At 35.3% G+C, this 22,130-nt stretch overlaps 4 protein-coding genes across 4 annotated transcripts in view; 1 reads left to right on the top strand and 3 right to left on the bottom strand.

Annotated features, from left to right (window-relative positions):
• The window catches only part of LOC107036403 (globin), a 7,080-nt gene extending 5,088 nt beyond the window's left edge, over positions 1–1,992 (top strand). Inside the window, exon 4 of the mRNA XM_015254346.1 lies at positions 638–1,992. Coding sequence (XP_015109832.1) covers positions 638–775 — 138 coding nt within the window. The 3' untranslated portion in view covers positions 776–1,992. The remainder of the gene's footprint in view (positions 1–637) is intronic.
• Positions 1,993–2,993: 1,001 nt separating this feature from the next.
• Positions 2,994–4,373, bottom strand: LOC107036372. The gene is made up of 2 exons (XM_015254312.1): positions 4,226–4,373; positions 2,994–3,265 (listed from the first exon to the last, which is right to left on the bottom strand). Exons 1-2 carry the CDS (start codon positions 4,371–4,373, stop codon positions 2,994–2,996), a joined length of 420 nt encoding a protein of 139 aa, XP_015109798.1.
• Positions 4,374–4,555: 182 nt separating this feature from the next.
• LOC107036371 lies at positions 4,556–6,377 on the bottom strand. The gene is made up of 4 exons (XM_015254311.1): positions 6,336–6,377; positions 6,081–6,253; positions 5,756–6,022; positions 4,556–4,787 (listed from the first exon to the last, which is right to left on the bottom strand). The coding sequence occupies exons 1-4, from the start codon at positions 6,375–6,377 to the stop codon at positions 4,556–4,558; spliced, it is 714 nt and encodes a 237-aa protein (XP_015109797.1).
• Positions 6,378–14,936: 8,559 nt separating this feature from the next.
• LOC107036499 (leucine-rich repeat-containing protein 7) lies at positions 14,937–18,699 on the bottom strand. The gene is made up of 4 exons (XM_015254503.1): positions 18,558–18,699; positions 17,104–18,465; positions 16,308–16,459; positions 14,937–15,992 (listed from the first exon to the last, which is right to left on the bottom strand). Exons 2-4 carry the CDS (start codon positions 18,442–18,444, stop codon positions 15,740–15,742), a joined length of 1,746 nt encoding a protein of 581 aa, XP_015109989.1. The 5' UTR covers positions 18,445–18,465; positions 18,558–18,699; the 3' UTR covers positions 14,937–15,739.
• Between the last annotated feature and the right edge of the window lie 3,431 nt (positions 18,700–22,130).

Raw genomic sequence — 22,130 nt, 5'->3', positions numbered from 1 at the left:
GAATCGAATGGAATAGGTTTTAAGGCTCTATCTCTCATAGTTTCCGAGATAATCGTGAAAAACGAGAATGCCAAAAAAAAANACCCCATTGTCCTCCTAGACAATGATGTCACAACTCTGCTGTTCAATTGAAAACAGACATCATCTTTAGACACACAGAGGCTTTACGGAACCCAAATTTCCTCAGGAATCGAATGGAATAGGTTTTAAGGCTCTATCTCTCATAGTTTCCGAGATAATCGCGAAAAACGAAAGTCCAAAAAAAATTAATTTAATTCATCTTGTATAAGGCCTAGGAAATGGAAAAACGCAATTCTGAGTCGTCCATCTGCCTATGCGGAACCCAAATTTCCTCAGGAATCGAATGGAATAGGTTTTAAGGCTACTGTGTGTTTCACGCAGTTGTATTTTTATACGTCTGTGTGTTTCATGCAGTTGAAGTTTTATACTACTCTGTGTTTGGAAACTGTGTGTTTGTCTACTGGAAAGAAGTGGTGTTGATTCAATGAAGCTTCGATTGCATGAAATTGAATTCAAATGACGTAGGTTATTAGCGGGAACTGAGACAAACATTTGAGTGAACTTTATGTCACTTATCAATTTATATCTACTAAGACAATATTCTTTTCGGTTTCAGAATCTTAAGCAAGCAGTGATGGACACTCTTCGTCAGGCTCTGGGTACAAAATTCACGGAGGAAACCGAGGAAGCGTGGAAGAAAACTCTGGACGCGGCCTATACCCACATTTTTAGGGGCCTTCAAGAGTCCACTTAATTTCTAAAGCCGAAAACTATTTGAAATCACGCAAACAATAAATTGCGCAGAGGGAGAAGTACTTTTTTCACTGAGTCACATTTGGACGTGCTTCGAGGTGTAATCGTACATGGCGACAGGAAGTGGCTTGGATGCCGTTATGAACCACCTATTGTTCAGAACCATTTCTATCACCAATTCGATCCTTTGTTTTTTAATCAATGTTAGCAATCTAACTTCTAACTAACACAATTATTTTTTATTCTGCGAATATCTCGATAATATGCGATTTTGAGATGAGAATCTCAAAAAAGATTTTTTGTTGATGAGGAAATATTCAGTAGAAAAGGCCGCTTGAATTTTTATTATCAAACCAACGATTACCGAGACACATTCACGGCCAACTTTTAACTTTTTTGACTTGCAGACCAATCAGCTCCCTGCTTATGCATGTATTTTTTAAAAAGAGATGTTGAAAACCGGTTCTGTAGCTGACCAAATCATCACCAACAAAGGTCTTTTGACCTTTCTTCTTATAATCAATAATTACCGAAATAATCATCGGATCCATTTTACATCTCTTCTTCAATTGATAAAGAAATTTCAGAAAAAATCGTGAACAAACTGATGAAAATCTGAGAATCACTGGGTGAAACTCTGTAGGAGGTCGAGAGTCCTACTAAAAATGTGTCGCGGATGTATTGACGTTCGGCGAGACGTATGAGCCAAATGGGATCTAACGAAAATTGCCCAATTAGACCACACTGACTACAGTTGAACAATTTTGCTTGTTATTTGGTCTTCATTGAGAGTATCAGTGGCATTCAGTAAAATTTTACGATCTTCCTCGGTGGATCATGAGTGACCTCGAACGTGACTGAGGTTTTACGAGTCAACCTCGAACGTAATTGAACCGTTTAGTTCAGAGGGAATCATGTTCTACTGGCGGGCATAAGTATCCATTTTTTTAATGCACAGTCGATCATTTTTCTCATCATTAAATTAAATCTCCTTGGGGTGGAACGTTTATCTTTCTATGGTGCAAGAGAGTTTCTTTGTCGCGAGCGACAATCTATCTGGTGGAAGAGTACATTAAAATGTTATTATATATTGAATATTATATATTTTATGCGGTGATTGAGGAAAAAATATTGTACAATTGGATAAGGATCAAACGTTGGAGATTTTAATCTGATTATTACTAATCAAATATTGTCAAATAAATTTTTTTAGTTAAATCAGCGTTTTGGTATTATTTGTTCATTTTCGTTCAATTCCATTAGATGCTGAGAGTGTGCTAATTTACATAAGTCTTGAGAGGCTCTTTCCTTCGAAACGACTTGATCGGAAAACTATAGCATTGAAGTGGAACTCAGGTACTCACAGATGCGACCGAACAAACAAGGCTGGATCAATATTCAGTTACTCGAGAGCTTCAGATATTTTTTTTTGCACAAACATTTTTGGTTGGATATATCCAAAGAACTCTAATTTTCCACTCAAAATGATTCGTTACGAGAATAACGAATGTCGATGGCAGAATGAATCCACAAATCTAAAAAATTCGTAAAAGTAACCCACTTCTGCTCCTATAGTACTCGAGTTGCTTCCTGATTTTGAAAACTATTCCTTCGAATAATAAAATCATACTTTTCATATACTTCGAGATTCCCATTTCTTCGGAAAATCATAGACTATTCTAAAAAGTTCGAGAATGGTCTAGTTCGGTACAAAATCTTGATAATTCTTTCAAAATATCTCAAAGAATTCTGAAACTCAAAAATTTCAACAAACTTCTTTTTTAATTTCAGAACTTGCGAGACCCTGTCATATTTGGTGTACCTCTTGGATATTTCGACAAAATTTCAGAATCTCTAGCTTTTTTTTTATTTAAAAGACAATTTTAACGTGAAAAACATTCGACCGCCATAATGCGAGCCACAAAAACCCACTTGTCTTTGAAATAACAAATTTTTTAACCACAAAATTTCGATTTCAATCGGTGTCACTATTCAACAATGTTTCTTCCTCTTCATATAAATTTCTCCGTCTTTCCCTCTCTTTCTCAACGAGAACACCCTTGATTTTATGGAAAATCAATGCTAAAACGACTAACACGAGACATCCTCCAAGCCCCACCAGTACAACCATTAAAATCGTGTCAACTTGAGTCCAAGGATCCTCCTCCTCTGTCTCGTGGATGGGCTCTAAAGTTATCGGATATCTTTATTAAAATAAATTAAATAAACTTCTTGGAGTACCTCAGCAAACTTAACTGGGTTTCAGTTTCCTGCTCACCGAGCTCACCGAAGGGTTTCTTGAGAGACTTTTCAATATCAGTACCCAGCTCCTTGAATACAGTTTTACCCAACCAGTTGGCCAAGTCATGACGGTTTATTTGTCGTAGACGATGCTCGAGGTCTTCGTGAGTTTCACCCACTCCTTCTGATGGAGAATTGTTCCAATGGAGGAGCTGACGGAGACATGGGATATCTTCATCAATTCTTCTTTCTGAATATAAAATAGAATAGAATGATTAATAATAATTCTTCCACGGGTAATGTCACTTACAAGACAATTTCATAGAAAAAAAGGCACCCCATTTACTTGAAAGGATTTGTTTATTGAAAATCTAAAGATGTTTTCTTCCCCTTAAGGGGATACGTCGGTGAAATGCTCAAATCTTCACTGGGCTTTGGGACCCAGTGAACAATTTGTGATATATGACGGAATATGGGAATAACTAGGGAAAAGCGCACCCGATCGATTTGGCTCCGTATCACTACGAAAAACTTCATCACGCCTTCGGCTCGGATTATAAAGCCACATTCGCCAGATAATACTTTTATCGCCTAATGACATAATCTACAATTTTTTCTGTTTTTATGAATTGCTCGTTATACCCTAAACAATAAAGTTAAGCATCTGTTGGGTTCGGGTGAATTGAGATTTATTTATTATTACGAATAAAACACAACTCAATCTCGCAGCCACCAAAATAATATTTTTATTTAGTGGATACTTATTAAACTTTGAAGTGCTAGGTACACCTACACTTACCGTTCTTGTCTTCAATATTACAAATTATTATTTAGATAGTTGAAATTGGAAATAATTAATGAAAAGTTAGTCAAATGATATTGGAATGACGCAAATTTCCGTATTATACAAAATGAAATTGACTTTGTAGAAGATGAACTTCAACAAACTAATTCGCAATTGTTATTGAACACATTTTTTTCAAACATTTTGAAAAAAACCTCTAACTCAAAAATTGGGGGCTCTGGACTATTTTTAGAATTTTAATAAGTGTCTGCGGGGCAAACGAACAATAAACAATCAATTTTTTTGCACTAATTATTCATTTTTAGACATCCGAACCGATCCTCAATGCATGAGAAATCTCACTCCAATAGCCCGCGACTGTTAAAACTCAGAGAAGTCTCCCTTTAAATCGAATTTCATACTGACCTGCCCCAGCGATATTTTCAGGAAGTTCATACGTCTTATAATGAAGAGCTGCAACTAATCTACGACACTCAAAGGGATCCAAATGTGCAGCTAAATATTCCAACTCCGAGAGATTAATGTCGATAGTACAAAAAACGCTTTTGAACATCCCTAGTATATTTACAAACGCCAATAATATATCCATTTCAATTTTCGATAGAAAGATAGAAACTCATAGATCATCAAACAATATAATTCATTCTATCATTCATCTCTTATATCTCTCCACATAATTGAGAATAAATTATGCATTATTGACGAGGTGAAGTCAGGTGAGACTCATCACTGGCTTCATTTTTTTCGCTTCTTCCCCTTTTTTTTCTTCTTGCAGCAGGTGTAACATCCGGTGGGAGCTGTATCTACTGTGTTATCCACACTTGGTGTACTGCCTTGCGTCGCGACGTGAACATAATCGTAGGATAATGATCGTGCACGGGGAACCGCCAAGGATGGTGGCTTCTGCTGCAGTAATTTTACTCTTGTGAGACGTCTACCAACCTCTGGGTCGATATCCAGATATTTACTGCGAGAAAAAAACTGGGAACATCATCAACATGGTTGAGATAAAAATTCGCACTCAGAACAAAATTCAGTCCAAGGGAATTGCTTTGAAAATAAATGAAATGATTTTTTTTGCTTCCGAATGCAAGCGTTACACTTGTTCGAATTTAAGTTTTGGACTTTTTGTATTATATCGACCCATTATGATCCGAAAAGTCCGAAAATGCAATTTTTGGACCCTGTCCGTACATATGTATGAGCGTACGTATGTAAACAAACTTTTCTTCGATTGTTCGCTAATGAATCGATGGAATTAATTGTTTTCCCTCAAATGTAGGTATTGTTAAACCATATCGATCGCCATTAATTAAAATTTAATTGATTGATTAATTTTTAAAAATTGTTCAATTTTTCAAGAATTGGCTTTTTCTCGATAACTAAAAAAAAATTCTGAATTGATTGAATGATGGCTTAAAATGTTTGTTTTAATGCCATTAGGTCAAAATTAAACGATGATTACGATAGCTATATTGGTTGATTAGATTTTTTTTATGATTGTTGAAAATTTGCAATGTTTCATGATTTTCGCTGAAAGTAAGTTTCCTGATGGTTTCTTCAAACGTGATGTTTCAAATTCATTCAAGTATGTATAAATAAAATTTTTCTATTCACATTTTACCAAAGGGCTGAGGGGAGAGGTCGAACCGTAAAAAGACAATCGGCTGTATAGATGAAAGGGATAATAAGAATAATGATGATGTCAACGTTCAACTAAATTAAAAATCTGACAAAATTAGTTGAAAAGAAATCTTATTCAATTTAATAAAATGAAATAAACAATTAATTATACATAATATAGAAGGAAATGATGTGCAACATAACCATTCGGAAGCGTATTGCTAATTTATTAGCAAAAATGGCTATACTATATGCAATACAAAAGCAATTTCCCACTTGTTTTAAATTTGTATGAATATTGTTTTTACCTACTTCAATTTCTTCTTTGGTCTAATCATAGCAATACATCCAACAATTCGACTTCTGAGGTATAAAGTGCAACAACTGGTGATTACCACTGTGCAAATAATGATGACACAGGCAACCGGCAACGAAATCATAATTTTATGACTTTTGAATTTTGCTCTCAATCTTTCGATTTTTTTCCTATCCAATCTCCCCTCCCAAATGTCTTCATCTTCCATTGTAGTAGCTTGTATATTTTCAGTCGTTATAGAGTCTCTATCTATGGGATTGAAACTGATGGGGAATATTCAGGGAATTCGGCATTGGGTGGAGAGAGGGAATTTAATGGTACCGTTCGAAGGGAGAGTTTTCGAGAATTTCCGGCACGCTTTGATCCTCTGCATCCTGTTGGTTGTCTTCCCGGAGGACTAGCGAGCGTTCAGGGAGGGGAGGGAGGTCCAGGAGCTCCCTGAGGCGAGTCTCGAGTGAGGATTTTTCCAAATGTCTCATTTTCACAGCGATAATCTGTAGGTTATTATTTCTTATTGAATGAAAACTCGTAAAATCCATGAAAATTATTAAAAATAATATAGCAGTGAGAACTCACTTGTCCAATCATCAAGAGATATATTGCAGAGGTATAAAGCATGGAAATAATTTTTTAAAAAGGTTAAAGTACAAAATCCATGAGCTGAAGTTGATAATTTTGCATTATCAACAAATTCATTCTTCAATTGTTGGTAAAATCGACAGATAAATATGTCAAGTGCTGGGGTTTTGTACGGGTTATTTTTACGATGAGTTTTACTCGATTTTATACTATTTACTTATTTTTCATACAGGTAAATTAGTTCAATTTCATTAGAAAATTCCATTTGTTTAATGAATTTTTTTTATTAAAAGTTTTATCAATAAATTTTCAGGGAACATGGGAAATCACGTGTTCAGCAGATTTCAATGCACTAGAGTTAGATCATTTATCGGAAAAGCTTCATCCCGCAGAGTGCATGAAACTTTTAGAGGCAATGTACTCACAAACACCCTCTATCTCACTGAAAAATGAGAAAGAAAGTTCAGAATTCCAGAACACTTCGCAGTATTGTAGAATTAAATTAGGCGAGTGGAATCGAACCTTTCCAGGTGAGTTAATGAATAAAAAAAGTCGGTCTGCTATTGATTTTCATTCATTAATTTAACAATGACTCTCTTCTTTCTTCGTTCGCAAATGTAAAAATAATAAAGCTTGTAATTAGGCCATTGGTTTCATTTTTTTAAAACGAAAAAATGGGAGTAGACCTTTTTTCTACTAATTCACTGAGCAAATTTTTTTCTTTGCCAAAGTAACATCTCTGGACACGTTACATCTCTTTACACAAAAATCAGCCCTAAAATTCTATAAATGTTATATTTAGAATTTCTTTCCAATTGCAAGGTTATAGAGTAAAATTTTATAAAACATTTTCTATGAAATGGAAGAAATTAAATTTTGATATATTTTTAGCCATTTTCTGCCAAAAATCGGTCAGATAGCAATAACACTCATAAAGTTCATTAATTATTGGTACTTTAATGAATTGGTAAATGAATTGGTAAATACTATCTGTTTCTTCCATTTTTTTTATTAAAATCAATACCTGTAATTCATTATTTGTGGATGTCCAAATCCGCAAACACTCAGAAAATCTCCGGTTTTTTAAATACTGATGCGCGGAAGTATCTTATACTGATAGAAATTTTAATTCTTCAACCTACGTTAATAATTCAGAAGGAAAGTAGACAATATGCACCGAATGTAAACGTGAATATAAGATCAGATCTGGTCTAAGGTTTTTAATATCTCTCTTGGGCGGAAGGTACTGATTACTGATCTAAGGGCTGAAAGTCAGCACTTTTTTCTCTCGGCAACGACTTTGCATCTTTGAGCGGAAAGTATTCACTTCCCTTCCATTCATCGGAAAGTAAAATACAAAATTCCCGTTACAGCCATGTTAAAAAATAAGATGTGCACCTCGGGCGGGGAAAACATGTCTTTTCTCATTTGGTTTACAATATACTATACACTGTTGAAAAAAAAAGAAATTTCATGGACAGTTGACTGCTAATTTTCAGGACAATGATATTGAATGCGATATAGGAGAAAAAATCATGAAATTTCAGGTTTCACTGAAAATTCAGTAAAATTCCAGAATTTTAAATAGCATAAAGACGAGAATTACTTAATTTATTTGAATTGCCAATGTAATATGAATATTCAGCGCCAAATTACATTGAATTTGCAGTGAAGTCAGAAATTTTATATTTCCCCCTAAATCACATTCAGTGTCACTGTCCTGAAAATTCTAGAATATATTCACTGAATATGAATTTCAACCATTCCACCTTTCTCCTACGGAGTGTATTCTGTTATCTCTTGTTTTTAGGGAAGGGGAATAAACTCGCTCGAACGAATCTGGAAGCAGGTCTTCGCACCCTCGGTCGACCTGACCTCGTGAATTATATCAAACGTAGTAGACGACTCGTGGATATTCTGAACAATGTAATTCACGCTCAAGCTCCGAAGGAAAAATCAAAATATCTCCATAGAAGAGAGTCTTTGGCGAGCTCGGTTAAAATGAAAGGCAGGAAAAATAAGAGCTTCATTCCGTCCGGGGCAGCTCATACAGCTGTGAAAACACATCTATCCGCTTTACCTATTTCCAAAATTGAACATCATAATCAGGATTTGAAGAAGCATTTTGTCGATCTAGCGAACAAAAAACCAGAGCCTAAAGAAATTCGTCTTCAGGATTTTGGTTCTATGAGGTCTGAAGCTGTGGGAGGTTCTTCAGGGTAATGTAATTTTTCTACACTTTTTTTCTTAACAGTTTCTCTGAAATTTCAAAGAATTTTATCATTGATTATTTTTTCCAAGCGGATTTTGAGCTCTTCAATCTTTCATCTGAGCATTTCGCAATAACTCTTCATTTTTTCAGCTCATTTCGGATCAAATCTTGTATTTAACAGTTTGCGGAAATCAGATTATTCTATTAACATAATTTGTTCCAATCTTTCCTAATTCATCTCCTGGGGACCTATTCTCGAGTAGATCGGAAATATTTCCGTTTATGAAGTGGCACTGTATACGAATGGCGTATAGGAATCACAGGCGTTGCGTCCTGCGGAGCCACTTACGAGCTCGGAAATATTTCCGATCTACTCGAGAATAGGCTCCCTGATGTTGTTCACTGCACTCTAATTAATCAAAATCCGATTGGCAAAAATAATTGATTTTTTTCTGTCAAAACTAGTGTTGAAATTGATACACTTTTATCGTCTCTTTTAAGAGATTTGTGTTATCTAATTTAAATCATCTTTAGTGTTTCAAATGCAGACATTGGAGGAAGTTAGGAAAATAACTGATCTTGCTTCTAATATTGCAATGATACTATGTTTGAATTGTGCGTTAACTGAGAAAATCAAAGTACAGTTTACTTTTTAAAGATCTCCAATACGAAGAAATTCAGAGAAATTTATCAAGAGTCCACCCAGCTGAACTTCCTAATTCCAAAAATTCAATTAAGAAATTGTCTTACAGGTCTGGAAAACAATCAGATCATCATCACCCATTCGATGACCCCTCTCCAACCAGGTGGATAGCCTTTGGAATTTTCATCCTCTTGATTGTCATAACGATTTTAATAACAGCGTTGATAGCGATGTACAAAAATCGAGGACGTTTCCCGTGGGAGTCTGGAAAGGGGAAAAAAACCTGTGATGATCGTTGTCCTTTAACGGAGCATTTCCAAAAACGATCAGATGTAGAACATGGTTGGACAACGAGCAGCACTGACTACATGGGGACGAGGTGGCGGAGGGGGTCCTCAGTGACATCGTCTCGTTCTCCGTCGTTGATTTGCGTGAGAGAGAACAAGAAACGAGCGCGCAGAGTTAAGCGTCAGCGAGATAAACAGCAGCAGACAACTCGATTAGAAAAGAAACGTAAACGTAAGGAAGTTAAAGGGAAAAAGAAGAGGGTGAGTAAGGAGACTGGGAAAAATGAACTTAGCCTTCGGGACAGAATTGTCAATATTTTGAGGAAGGAAAAACCGGACTGCAAGTGCTGTAAATGTTCATTTGGTGAAGGTAAAGATGATGATTGTTGATAAATTCAGAACGTATAAAAAAATAAAGAATTCGATTTGAAAGTAATTTCTCTTCCAAGATGGCCCCTCCTGAAACTTGATAGTCTACGGTTGCTAAATATTTTCAAGATGTCTGCATAATTAACAGGACGAAGTATCGTCGATTCAAGCTCTTCTACTACTTACTCAATTTTCTCTTTTAAAGAGTGAAATACAACTCCTTGTTTTAATTTTCATGAACTCATTTCAAATCCTTCCTTTAACTGAAAAACATCTCCACCCATCGTCGCAAAAAATGATTAATTTTATGTAAGAACTACGATGGAAGTCCTCGTATTAATACCGACTCCGTAATTATATCACAGATCACGAAGGAAATCATCAAGTATGTAACGACGATCACTGCAAAGAGCGTAGAATTGTGAATCTAACTGATCTCTGCTCATCCACTCATGCGAAAACCTCCAAAAAGCAGAAGAAATCCTGGAAATCTAAAGAGCGTAAGAAATCAAAAGAACGCAAGGACTCAAAAGACCATCGGATAAGTTCCCCAGAAAGCTCCCCACGAGAAAGAAGAGAGTCTCGTTTCAGAGATACATTAGCTAAGATGAGAGAGAGATCCCCCAGATGGTCTCTTGACCATCATGACCACCTTGAACCCTGTACAAAGCTCACCTGTGATGCCAGAAGATCTCCTCGTGACAGGAATTCAGTAGACTTCGATGACACATATCAGAGTGATCACCAGAACCAGAAGTTAAGGAAGTAAAAGAGACAATTAGAAGCAATTCTCGATCCAATCGGCCGATGCACGCGGTTCATCATCTATAAGATGGTAATCCTCCATCTCTTTTTGCATAGAAGAATAAAAGTTGACAGGCGAAAGAGCATCTCCCCCTGAGAAAATATTTCGATGAAATTTTTAAACGCAACATATAAAAGAAAACTGCTGAAAATCGATTGAAGAATACTAGGAATTTATCCAGAATATTTCCAGGTAAGTGAAAAATGCGTTTATCAGATAAATTAAGGATCGAATGTGCTAAAGGGTCAAATGGCCTTGATGATCCGTCAGGCAGAGTTATCAAAAATATCTAAAGTTTCTAAGGATCAAACAGGCGAGACAAGTAGAATAATAAAAAGGGTCAAACGTTTTTAGGTTCTTATGGGAGAAACGGACACGGGTAACAAAAAACTTGGTTTTCAGTAACAATCTTAGATTTCAATACTCAGTAATACTGGAAGCCAGAGGCTTTTGAAGTGTTGGATTTCAGTGGAGTTTTCAATTATTCTAAGAGAATTTTCTCCAAAAATCAAAGAAAAAAGTTCTAGTTGTCAATCATTTTTACATTGAAATAAAGTACCCATGGTGCTTGGATCAAGGTACTTTTTCCCTCATTTGAAAGCACTTTGGTTCTGGAATCCACTACTTTGAGTTCTTATATGAAGAACCGTTGGGTAGTAAAATCAAGAATAATGAGTTCTTAAATTGAAATCGTTTTCTACTCAAGTTATTTTTGTTAATTACGGTGCGACATGATGACATATTACCATTTCTTCCGCCCTTTCCTGCTTAATCAGTGATGTAATATTTAAATGCCCCCACGGGTCTCATTTGAAGAACCCACGGCTCTTAATTGCAGTACCTAATGGTTCTCAATTTACAAAAAATAAAGTTAAATTGATATTTAATCAAAAAAAATAGCCTACACTCAGAAACCCTGGTAGGAAACGAGGAATGGCCTAATGTAGGCCGACAGTCGTCCAGGGCTGGCCAACATTGGGACACCCTCGGCCAATCTGCGCCCATTCTTCACCACCTCCTATTAAGAAAAAAGGTTTATTTGAATTAAATAAACAGTATTCGATTGCCTTTAATGGGGGCCCTGATGCTCGGCGGCCGATGTTTGGCCTTAAATTGGGACCCGATATTGGATCAATATTTAGCCGTGGTGCACAACAACAATGCCTGCATGGCCACTCATCTCGTAAAATTCGATGAAGTTTGTGTTCATTTTGCTCCTTTTCCACCTATGAATTTGATACATTATCAATTCAATTCCATATCTGGTTTTGGATTGTTGGAACTTTTGGAACTTTTTATTCGTGATGTTCCAGGCAAGTTACTAAGGCCGTGGATCAACGCACTCAAAACCGATGAACACACCCAGACGAAGAACAAATAAACACGTCAAACGGGTGAAGAAAAAAATTAGAAAAAATGCGTGAATATGTATGAGTATACTTGAATTCTGCATCCGTGCAAGGGAGCACGATTATTGTTTGCAAATGATGTTGTATATAAAGAGAGAAGTGTATGCAATAGTGCAATTCGCAAACGTTTTCTATTGGAGCGTTGAAAAGTCATCAGTAAAGTTTTCCATTGTCAGTAGTATTTTTTGTGACAAAGAATACTACTGACAATAATTTTTATCATTTCGCTGTTTGTAAAGTATGATGAAATGAACAACTTTAATTTTCGGTAGCTTCTCACCAAACAATAAAATTTAAATTACTTGGTCTCAGATTGAAGTTTGAAATAATAGCTTGAAAATTGTAAATTCTTGTCAATGCTGGTATTCAGTGATTTCATTTTGCCCCAGCAAAATTTTTCACGTGCAAAAAAAAAAACAAATCTTATGAAAAGAACAAAAAACGATCGTTTCTTTATTCTGACTCAGTATAAATGTTACACGAATAATAGGAATGTTTAGAATGTAAAAAGGATAATTGAAACAACAATGAATCATTGCGAACACTCGGTGGCTTAATCACTTGATATCGACTTTGTTTATGAATAAATGGTTTTACGATCGACTTTTGAGCGATACAAGTTGAGAGTGGGTGAACTTCTCCTTCAGTAGTTGGTAAGGAAACCAATGAGGTGTAATCAGTTGCTCTCGATGTTAATTCATACTGGTTTGATACAGCTGTAGTACTTAAGGTAAGATGATGTAAAATTAGCAAATAATATCACATTACATTCCCAAATAATACATTGAAAATGCGACAAAAAATCGACATTTACACATTCGTACGTTCATCCACACTTACACTCCCACACTTATGCATAATTGGTGAACCGAGATTATATAAAATCGCAGTAGATCGTCTAAATTATTTGGTGTTATCTGTATATCGCTGTTCCTAGTATTCAAAATATATAAGAAAAGAATCATTAAATCTAAAATTGTAAAAGTATTCTATTGGGATCTTAGCGCAAATACTGACATTCTAAACACTATCTATTATCTCAAAGCAGTAGGAAATTTTCGAGCAAAAGTGGAAATGGGCATAATTTGCTAATATTGATCGAGAAATAATTAATTAATGAATTCCTCAAATTGGAGAAATTGAACTTATAACGAAAATTTTGGTCGAGGAACAACTCCTACTAACTGCAACTGATTGTTCGGCTGATGAGTTCCTCTTATACAAAATAAAAATTGATAAAAGAAGTAAAATCGAAATAATTTGCTACTAGTTATCTATAAGTAATAAATATGGCAATGTAGAAACCAAAAGACATCGAAGAGAGTTTTAAAAACCATTCTCCGATGAAGCTCGGTTGATCCATGAATCCGAAACATTCATGTCTGCCAGGGTTTTCCATGGTTCCCTTGGTCACTAAGAGAACCTGTACATGGAATATAGCTTCTGGGAGATCCTATCAATTAGCCCCTCATGTATAGATATTCCAAATTTTTATGTTTTTCCTCATTGAAGTAGTTTTGAAGAAAATTGCGAGCTAATAAAAAACATTTGATAGTTAGGACTTTTTTTTAAATAAATTTTTGAAAAATCACCATTGAAAAAAAAGGCGTTATCCCCCCTATTTCATTATTTCCAAAAAATTTTATCACCAATCGGTAGCAAATTGTTTGAAGATTTTTGCGAGTTAAGAAAAAATCGTCAATGCACTCCTATTATTGTGTAAATTAACAATTCCAATTTCAACTGAAAACCAGAGTTGATGACCAGAGTTTGTAGCAGAGATGTCAGACAAGAGATGAATGTTTTTTTGGCTCAAATTACTACTTATCGTAATTCTCTGTCTACATTATCAGATAGTGAAACGTAATAAGTTCGATTCTCCTTTTTATGCATTGTACATTCATCTCAGTGAAAAGTGACTTCAGGGGAAAATTTCAAGCTACGATCGATGAAATTGAGGGATTCCCAGAAAAATGAAAATAACACACATGAAAGAAGTTCATGAAAGAAGCTAGTGCCTTTGTTAGAAAATTCTGTTGGATTTCTATTCAAAATTCTAGCAGTTTTTCGCTGTTTTTACAGAAAGATTCCGCAGCTTTTTTGAGCATTTCTGGCAAAAATTAACGGGCAGCCCACTTATCAATGGCACCGAACAAGAGTCAAATTTCAACAGGAATCGCACGTATGGAAAAATTTAGTAAAAAACCTAATTGATTTTCCAAGAAGTTCTGTTGCATATCTATTGGAATTCTACGAGAATTTTTCAACTCTACAAAAACATTATACAACTTTGCCACGCTTCTTTCAGTGGGAATTTTTCGATAGAACAGACGTCTATAGATACTGATAATTTTATAAAACTTGTTCTGTTGACATTTTTTAAAAAGAATTCTACCGCAGGAATTTTCCAAGTTTTTTTGCTTAGATTTTATTATGACAAACATAAAACAACACAGGAAAAAACTTGTAAAATTCATCACCAAAAATTTATATAGAAAAAACTGAAGATATCATGTTTTTTTCTATCATATATTATTATTATAATCGTCTATTTACTGCGCATTCAACATTTCATAGGTTCGATATAAAAGCAAAGTAACACCCTGGAAGCAATATTGCATAAAGTTAATATCACATGTTGTTCACTTCACCCTAACGTCTGTCTGTCTTTTGGTTTGATTAATCACACTAAGTACAATCCTGTCTAATTGAAAGAATTGAAACACGTTTATTTCGCAAAACAAAAATTTGACACGCCCATCTATAAAAAAACTTGTAAAAACCTTTCATAAAAATTGGTGCAAAAAATAGATAACACAACTCCAATCGAAATTTACAGAGTTACAATAGAAATTCAATAGGATTCCATAGAGAAAGCGCAAGGTTTTTTTATTACATTTTTCCATATGTGCGCGCAGAAAAATAGCTTGAGACTATCAAAATATAGTATATCATATTCCCATTTTTTCGTGGCTGCTGTTCAGTCTCCAGGCTAGTGGGTAGCTAATTTGCGATTTTTCTCCTTCTCCCATTAAAAAATTTAAACAAAAATATTTATGAAATTGACGCCAAGGCATTTCTATGAAAAAACCCAATAGAATAGGTGGCTGAGGGGAAGAAAATTTTTCTAATTGTTACTATGAAATAGTTTCTCTCTGACATTTTCCATTGAACACAAAATGTGCAAAAAAACCTGCAGATTTGTCAAACTGAATCAACGAAAAACTAATAGCTTCCAAAAAAGTCTTTTAGAAATCTAATAAAATTTTCTGGCGAATACATTCGGATTTTTTATGAAGGTTTTTCGTACGTAAACATTGATGAAATGGTGGTATATGTCTTCACCACCGGGGAAATTTTCAGGATACACGTATGACTGAAAATATTTACATCTACACATCACATCTCTTGATACTCCTCCCTGAACCCACTCATTATCGAAATAATGGTAGATCGCACCCGAGTCTCTGCCGTTTGATAGAAAAACCATTGTAAAAAAATTTTCAAGTGCTATGTTTACGAACGCATAATCAACCTCCATCAGTGAATAATATACAGCCTGGCATAATTATGACATTGTTAAATTAGATAAAGGAGAGATGAATCAAGATGACTAAAATCGACTTTTTACGTTCCACCACTTCAATACTGAAGTAACACGATTAATCATTTTACGTTATGCATCATCGAATTGACCCTCCACAGGGGGTGAAAGAGGTTGATAGTCTCCATTGGCTCTTGCGAGGAGAATACGTTCCCTCATCGAGGGCGGATGAATGTCGTTTGGGCAAAACATAAACTTCTTATGACTTAGATATACAAATGTCGTTTTCACTCTTGGAGGCTGTGGGTTGTATGGGTCGAACTCTTCGCTGGAGTCTTCTGACTCATCCCAATTTTGCTGGACAAACGAAGTGTTGGATACGTTCCTAAATGAATAATTAAATTGAAGGAATCAGTCCGGAACGCATCTGTTAGGAGACTACTCAATAAATAATATAAAGTTATTCAATCAATATTTTCCAAAGAACAAAATCAAAAAGAATAATTGAGAAATGTTTTTTTTTGTAGAAAATTTTGTGAACTACAAAAAAATCTCTGGAGATATTTTGGTGAATCTACTATCTTTAGAGATATTCTCAAAATAGTATGTAGAAAATTTTCATAATAAATTTATGGCATTAAATCTATTGGCTCCTCGAATAAATCAATGAGATGAAAAGTCAGAAATAAATGATACTCACCTCGATGTACCATAAGAATTCTCTGACTCATATCCAGATTGACAACTCTCTGGTGAACTCACTGTAATCTCTTTTTTGGGTCCATCGAGTCTGTCACCGTTCACTTTATCTCTCAAATGTCCTCTTAGAATCTCGCAGGGAATGTTGTTCACCTGAACACAATTCTTGCTCATATACTTTTTATTCCAATCAAATAACCTGGGAGTAAGCCATAATCCATGCACAATTGGAATTTTTCAAATCTCAGCGTAAAAGATTATTTGGTGAAGCATGAAATTCTTGTCTGTTTAACTTAAAATGTGAACTTTGATTGGATTTCTCTATATTTTCACGTCAGATAAACGGGAATATTAAAGCTACAGACATTTCATTTATTCCATTTACTCAGACCAATTTAGATTTTATTTATTATTATTGAAGTTGTCAACAGGCGACTGATCGATAAAGTCAATAATTCCAGTTAAGAATTCGAAATTTAAAAATTAAAGTTGAAATCAGTTTTATGTAGTTTTATGCAGCAGTAATGTGAAAAAAAGACTAGGGTGAATGACCAAAGAAAAATCTAAAGAAGTATTTAAAATAACAAAACAATGACTTTTGTATTTTTTACTTCCAAACAATCGTCTTCGGTTGGTGAAGCTAATTTTTTTGAAAAAGAATTTTTCTTTGAGTTTTGTGGTTTAGGATAAACATCCTTGGACATCCGAAAATCATTAACAATTCGTTGGAATCGAATGCAATTGAAAGTCGCAATCTTGAAAATTGAATTTAAAAAATTATCTAACAAGCGTCTCACCACAAAGTTTTCAGTATCAGCATAATTCCTCTCAAAATCCAGTTCCTTGAGTGCCACACACTCCCCCAGCGCCGGTGGTAGCTCCGAAAAATTATTATCATAAAGATCCAAAATCTCCAAACTCTTTAACTCTCCAAAACTCCCAGGAAGACTCCCCAGATGATTCTCGGAAGCCCTCAGCTCCTTCAGGTTCCTCAACTTCCCAATGTCCTGTGGAAATTCCACCAGGGAATTCCTATCAACAATTAAAGTCTCCAGTTTATCCAAGCCACAAAACTCCTTAGACAGCCACGAGAGATCATTTCCTCCCAGATCAATCCTCTTCAACCCCTTGAACTTCCCAATTCCCTTGGGCACGAAAGGCAGATCTAGGTTCCTCATCTCCAGTTCCTCCAGCTCCACAGGATTCCTCACGTGCTTCAAGGGACATTGATTGAACACATTGCACAGTTTATGTAGACTCCTGCAGTTATCATTCCCAATCTCCAGAATCCTCAGTCCAATAACATTAGCCAGAATTCTTTGTAGATTAAAACCAGACAAAGAGCAACTCTGAAGGCTCAGCTTTCTGATCATTGTTTTTTGACTGACCTGCGGCAGCATGAATCTATCGAACTTACTTTTATTAAAGTTAAGTTCCTCAAATCCTGAAAATTGTCCTGACAAGATCCATTTTGGGAAGGCAGGGCAGAAGGCAATTTCCTTAGCAAAGAACCACTTGAGTTTGTGACTCTTTACTGGAGTATTGAGACTGAGTCTGATGTTCCCAGAGACGTCAAGGTACTCCAGATTACTTAGACCTTGTTGAACACAAATTGGAAGTGCCCTGAAGTGATTAAATGACAGATCTAGCTGTTTCAATCGAGTCAGGGAAGCTAAGGAGGCTGGAAGGGAGACTAGACTGTTTTTTGAGACGTCCAGCTGCTCTAAATGCTCTAAAACCTCAAGATCAGGGAGTTCGGTCAACAAATTGTCCCTGAGGGATAGTTTCTTGAGAGATCTGAAGGTCAAAATCACATCTGGAGTCGTCGATAATCGATTTTTAGACAGGTCGAGGTCTTCCAGGTGAATTAAGAGTGATATGACACTTGGAAGAGTGGACAGAAAGTTGTCGGAGAGGTTGAGAACCCTCAAGTTCCCTAGATATGTCCAGATATCGTCCCTGAGATACGTCAAGTTGTTATTCGCAAGGGATAACTCCTCTTTGAGCTCCAAGAACTCAATCATCTTCTTAGAGTCATCAATGGTCCTTGAGGACTTGAATAATCTCTTTGTTTGAACGAGGTACGAGTCGGTCGCTCGTTTCCTATGTCTCGTCCGTTCGTCACTCGTCATAGACATTTTTTGTGCTCTGTTTTGCTCCTTTGTGAATAAAGTGAAGTGGTATTCAAGGTTAAGAGGTGTTTTGTGAAAACAGAGGAGAGTTAGACGCGTTGAAATGTCAATGTACTTACGGATTTTATGGTGGTTATCGATGTTTTATTGTGTTAGTGAAATTATTTACATTATGGTGAAGCTCAATGTCGAATTATGCGTGCCGGTGCACGTTGGAAGTAGTCCGGGAGATCACAGAGATATGCTGTCTGGTGTGTTTTGAATTTGTTGGAGGGGCTAGAGGGGATTCTCACTGCTGTTTCACGAGAGCAGATAATTAGAGCGTGCCATTTTATCGACTGAGAGTCAGTCCCTGTATGTGGCGGGAGAATGGAAACTTTTGGATGGGGATGGGGCGTACGTTAACATTGACAACTGCATTTTGTTGACAAAATGTATCTAAAACAGACAAAATATATATCTAGGGAAGGGTGGAGCAAAATGAAACAGCCGTAAAACGGCTATTTGACGCAATTCAAGCAGAAAAATTGTTTTTATTAACTAGTGTTTATTATTGAGAGTACAGATGAGAACATTAATCTTTTATTCGTCTTATAATTCGATTGAAATTCAGTATCATATTTCCCTTTTTCCCAATCTGGGTCTCCCCCTGGGCCTTCCTCTGGACTGTGGATTTTGTTGTTTTATTTTCTTTTCAATTAATTCATTGACAAAGTCTTCTCCCGTCAAAACATCTCAATAATTCTCCATTCTACTGAATGGAAAATTATTATTCTAATCAGTACTCCCAATTATAAAAAAATTTCGATAAACAAAAATTAATTTTAAAAAATTTGATATAAAAATTTTTTTTGCTTAAATTGCGTTAAACAGTCTATTCTCGACTGTTTCAGTTTGCCCCACTCTCCCCTATTATCTCCCCTATTATGCTTGTAGTATTTTACCTTACGACCTTCTCTACAGAAATTGCAATCCCATTCCAATTATGCGATGTACATATTGAATTATTCTAAATTGTAATGTACACCAACCAAATTGTGCTTGTCCAATTGAAACTTGTGAATGGTCAACTTATTGTATGCCATTTGATATGTATAATTAAAGTACGCACAATTAGAGAGTTGTTGCAAACCTGAAACAGATAACAGCAGAGCGCCACTCACTCTATTTCTTAAAAGCATTAAACAAAGATGGTCAGATGCATGCTATCCTTACGTGATCCAAGATCAGTTGAAAAGTGGATGGCCCCCTGACGCCATTAGTTTGTGAATTGGCCGAAGAACTCCCTAATTCAAGAATAACATAGAATCCATATAACTCGAATGAGTGGATTTTCATTCTTTTGAATTGCACACGCTCAAATTATCGAGAAGCATTGATAACTGTCTAAGATTGCATTTGAAAACTGTTTTTGAAGAACTTGATAATACGTTTTTAATTGATAATTCGTGACTTAAAAGTTGAAGTGGTCAGCATATAGATGAGATGTCTTGAATTGCGTGTCGATTGTTTTGTTCTTATTTATCAATTGGTTGTTAATAATTGTTGTGAAAGATTGAAGACCTCAAATGTTATGTTCAATGGGTGATAAAACTTGAAGTGAGACTAAATGTGTGTTCAAATTATATGTTCCAGTCGACTTTTGATCAACACCTTTGATTTGTTGTGGTTTCTTCATTAATCATTCAGTTGGAGAAGAGGTGAGGGGTAAGTTTTATTAATCTCTCAAAGTTTGTTGGGAGTTCCATGAATTAAATTCTGTTTGAATTCCATTGATCTACTCTGCGTCATATTTACTTATTCCTGGTGTCGTCTTCTATTCCTTTTCTCTTTCTTATACAATTTTTATAATTTGTTACACTTAAAAAAAATGTGTGTTCAATTGACACCAATCGGTGTCTCAATGTGTCCACACCGTTTTTGGAGTGGAGTTGCGGTGTTAAAATTACACCGCACCATAAGACATCGCATGTAAAATCTGATGTTAATTCAACACCAATCGGTGTCCCAGGAAGTCCGCACCGGATTTTTTACTGTGTAGTACCTCGTGCCAGATTTTCTCTATTTTCATTCGAATCTACGAATTTATATTGAGCCGTTGGGTTGCTATTCCCTAGTTGTAAAACATTTGTATAGTACCCCTTCTAATGCTCCTTGTGACTCTTGTGTCATGTACAGATGTATCATATAATAATTTAAAACATAAAAAATTAATTTTTGTCAAGAGGACCTATTTTTTTTTCGCTTTTTAGAGTGATGTTGCGAAGCCAGGTAAGTTAAGAATATAAAAATTTGATTTCAATTCATTAACCCTCATCTCAAATGCCATGGGATCATCACAAAGTCAGTTCAAATACTTAATTTTCGTCACTTTTTTGTCAGAATCTGGGAAATCAGTAGATTGGAAAAAAAAATTCAAGAGATACTTTTGTATTCAATTTACAATACAAAAATGTGCTCGATTTTACGCTTCTCACCTGTCCTCTTTACCTACATATTCGTTGGATTTTAATATTCTCCAATTTTGCCTGGAAATTATGCAGAATGTTATGAAACGTCAAGAAATGATGTTTCTAGAAACTGTCTGTATGTTCAAGTCTGATAGTTCGGTTTTTGAGTTACCACTGTTTAGAAAATATATCATTAATACGGGAAAATTCATCCAATACTGACATGATACAGAAATGATCAGCCGTAGAGATTATTCATGTCATCGTGAATTATTCCTCTACGTGACTGTGAATAAATTCTAGAAATCAGAAGAGAAGGAAAATAAGTTATTTGATTAGAAAAAATTTTAACTGATACTTGGATTTTAACACTCCATTGCTCCCTGAGCTATTTACAATTTATTCCCTACACAATGTTTTGACTCGCGCTTTCTATAATTTTATCAATAACATTGTTTTGAGGCCCAATAAAAATATTTAAAAAATTGACATCTTCAAATGTATGGAAGCCTTAAGAAACAAAATTTCGATTAATTTTTTTTTCTAATGGAATATAGCAATTTGTTTGTTGAGATTCCATGAATCGCCCAATGTTAGAGGACAGCAGGGCTCTGAATTTTCGAAAAAACTACTCATCTTTGAACCGGAATAAATATTTATCGATAATAGTTACATTCAAAATTCGTGCGGAGTTCATTCAATAATCATCTGAAGCTGATTGTTGAATTTTTTCAGATTTTTCCCGTCGATTCTTATACAATTTTCGGCTATGCGACGAAGCATGACTAACGGACGTTTAATGGAGGGTCTTCAAAAGTCAAAACATGCCTGAATTTGCGGGGTTTCATTACATTAATACGCTAATTTCTTGATTAAAACGCAACTGCCCTCGCAATCTTGTGATAGTGTATTCGCATTCCGTTAGGTCACCTAAAAAATAAAGATTCCGCATATTCTCGCATAATTCTGTAGTTGAAAAAAATGGAAATGACAGAGAAATTTTATATTTTCGAAATAATTCGAGATAACTATTCAGCCCTCCATGAAGAATACTAAACTTGAGTTGATAATTTTTGGATAAAATCTGAAAGTTCAAGACTTGCGCTTGAATTTGAAGGATTTTTTAATGATAAATATAGACAAATTTTTTGATAGTATTTCATATTTTTCATCCTATTGATATCACTCTTGATGTACCTTCATGAATTGCACACATTTCCACAGTGTGAGCTGTTACCGAGC

This window comes from Diachasma alloeum, unplaced genomic scaffold (genome assembly GCF_001412515.2).
Source record: "Diachasma alloeum isolate Michigan unplaced genomic scaffold, Dall2.0 Dall_scaffold_00209, whole genome shotgun sequence".
In the NCBI taxonomy this organism is placed as follows: domain Eukaryota; kingdom Metazoa; phylum Arthropoda; class Insecta; order Hymenoptera; family Braconidae; genus Diachasma; species Diachasma alloeum.
The sequence above is the reverse complement of the archived record's forward strand: the minus strand, read 5'-3'. Positions and strand labels throughout refer to the sequence as shown.

Excerpts from the sequence above, each read along its gene's own strand:
- LOC107036499 (XM_015254503.1), bottom strand. The coding sequence starts at position 18,444 with ATGTCTATGACGAGTGACGAACGGACGAGACATAGGAAACGAGCGACC. Across the intron at positions 16,460-17,103 it reads CTGATACTGAAAACTTTGTG|GTGAACAACATTCCCTGCGA; the intron begins GTGAGACGCTTG and ends AATTGTGTTCAG. Across the intron at positions 15,993-16,307 it reads AATTCTTATGGTACATCGAG|GAACGTATCCAACACTTCGT; the intron begins GTGAGTATCATT and ends TTATTCATTTAG.
- LOC107036372 (XM_015254312.1), bottom strand. The coding sequence starts at position 4,373 with ATGTTCAAAAGCGTTTTTTGTACTATCGACATTAATCTCTCGGAGTTG. Across the intron at positions 3,266-4,225 it reads TGAAAATATCGCTGGGGCAG|AAAGAAGAATTGATGAAGAT; the intron begins GTCAGTATGAAA and ends TTTTATATTCAG.
- LOC107036371 (XM_015254311.1), bottom strand. The coding sequence starts at position 6,377 with ATGCTTTATACCTCTGCAATATATCTCTTGATGATTGGACAA. Across the intron at positions 6,254-6,335 it reads ATCTCTTGATGATTGGACAA|ATTATCGCTGTGAAAATGAG; the intron begins GTGAGTTCTCAC and ends AATAACCTACAG. Across the intron at positions 6,023-6,080 it reads GAAAACTCTCCCTTCGAACG|TTTCAATCCCATAGATAGAG; the intron begins GTACCATTAAAT and ends ATTCCCCATCAG.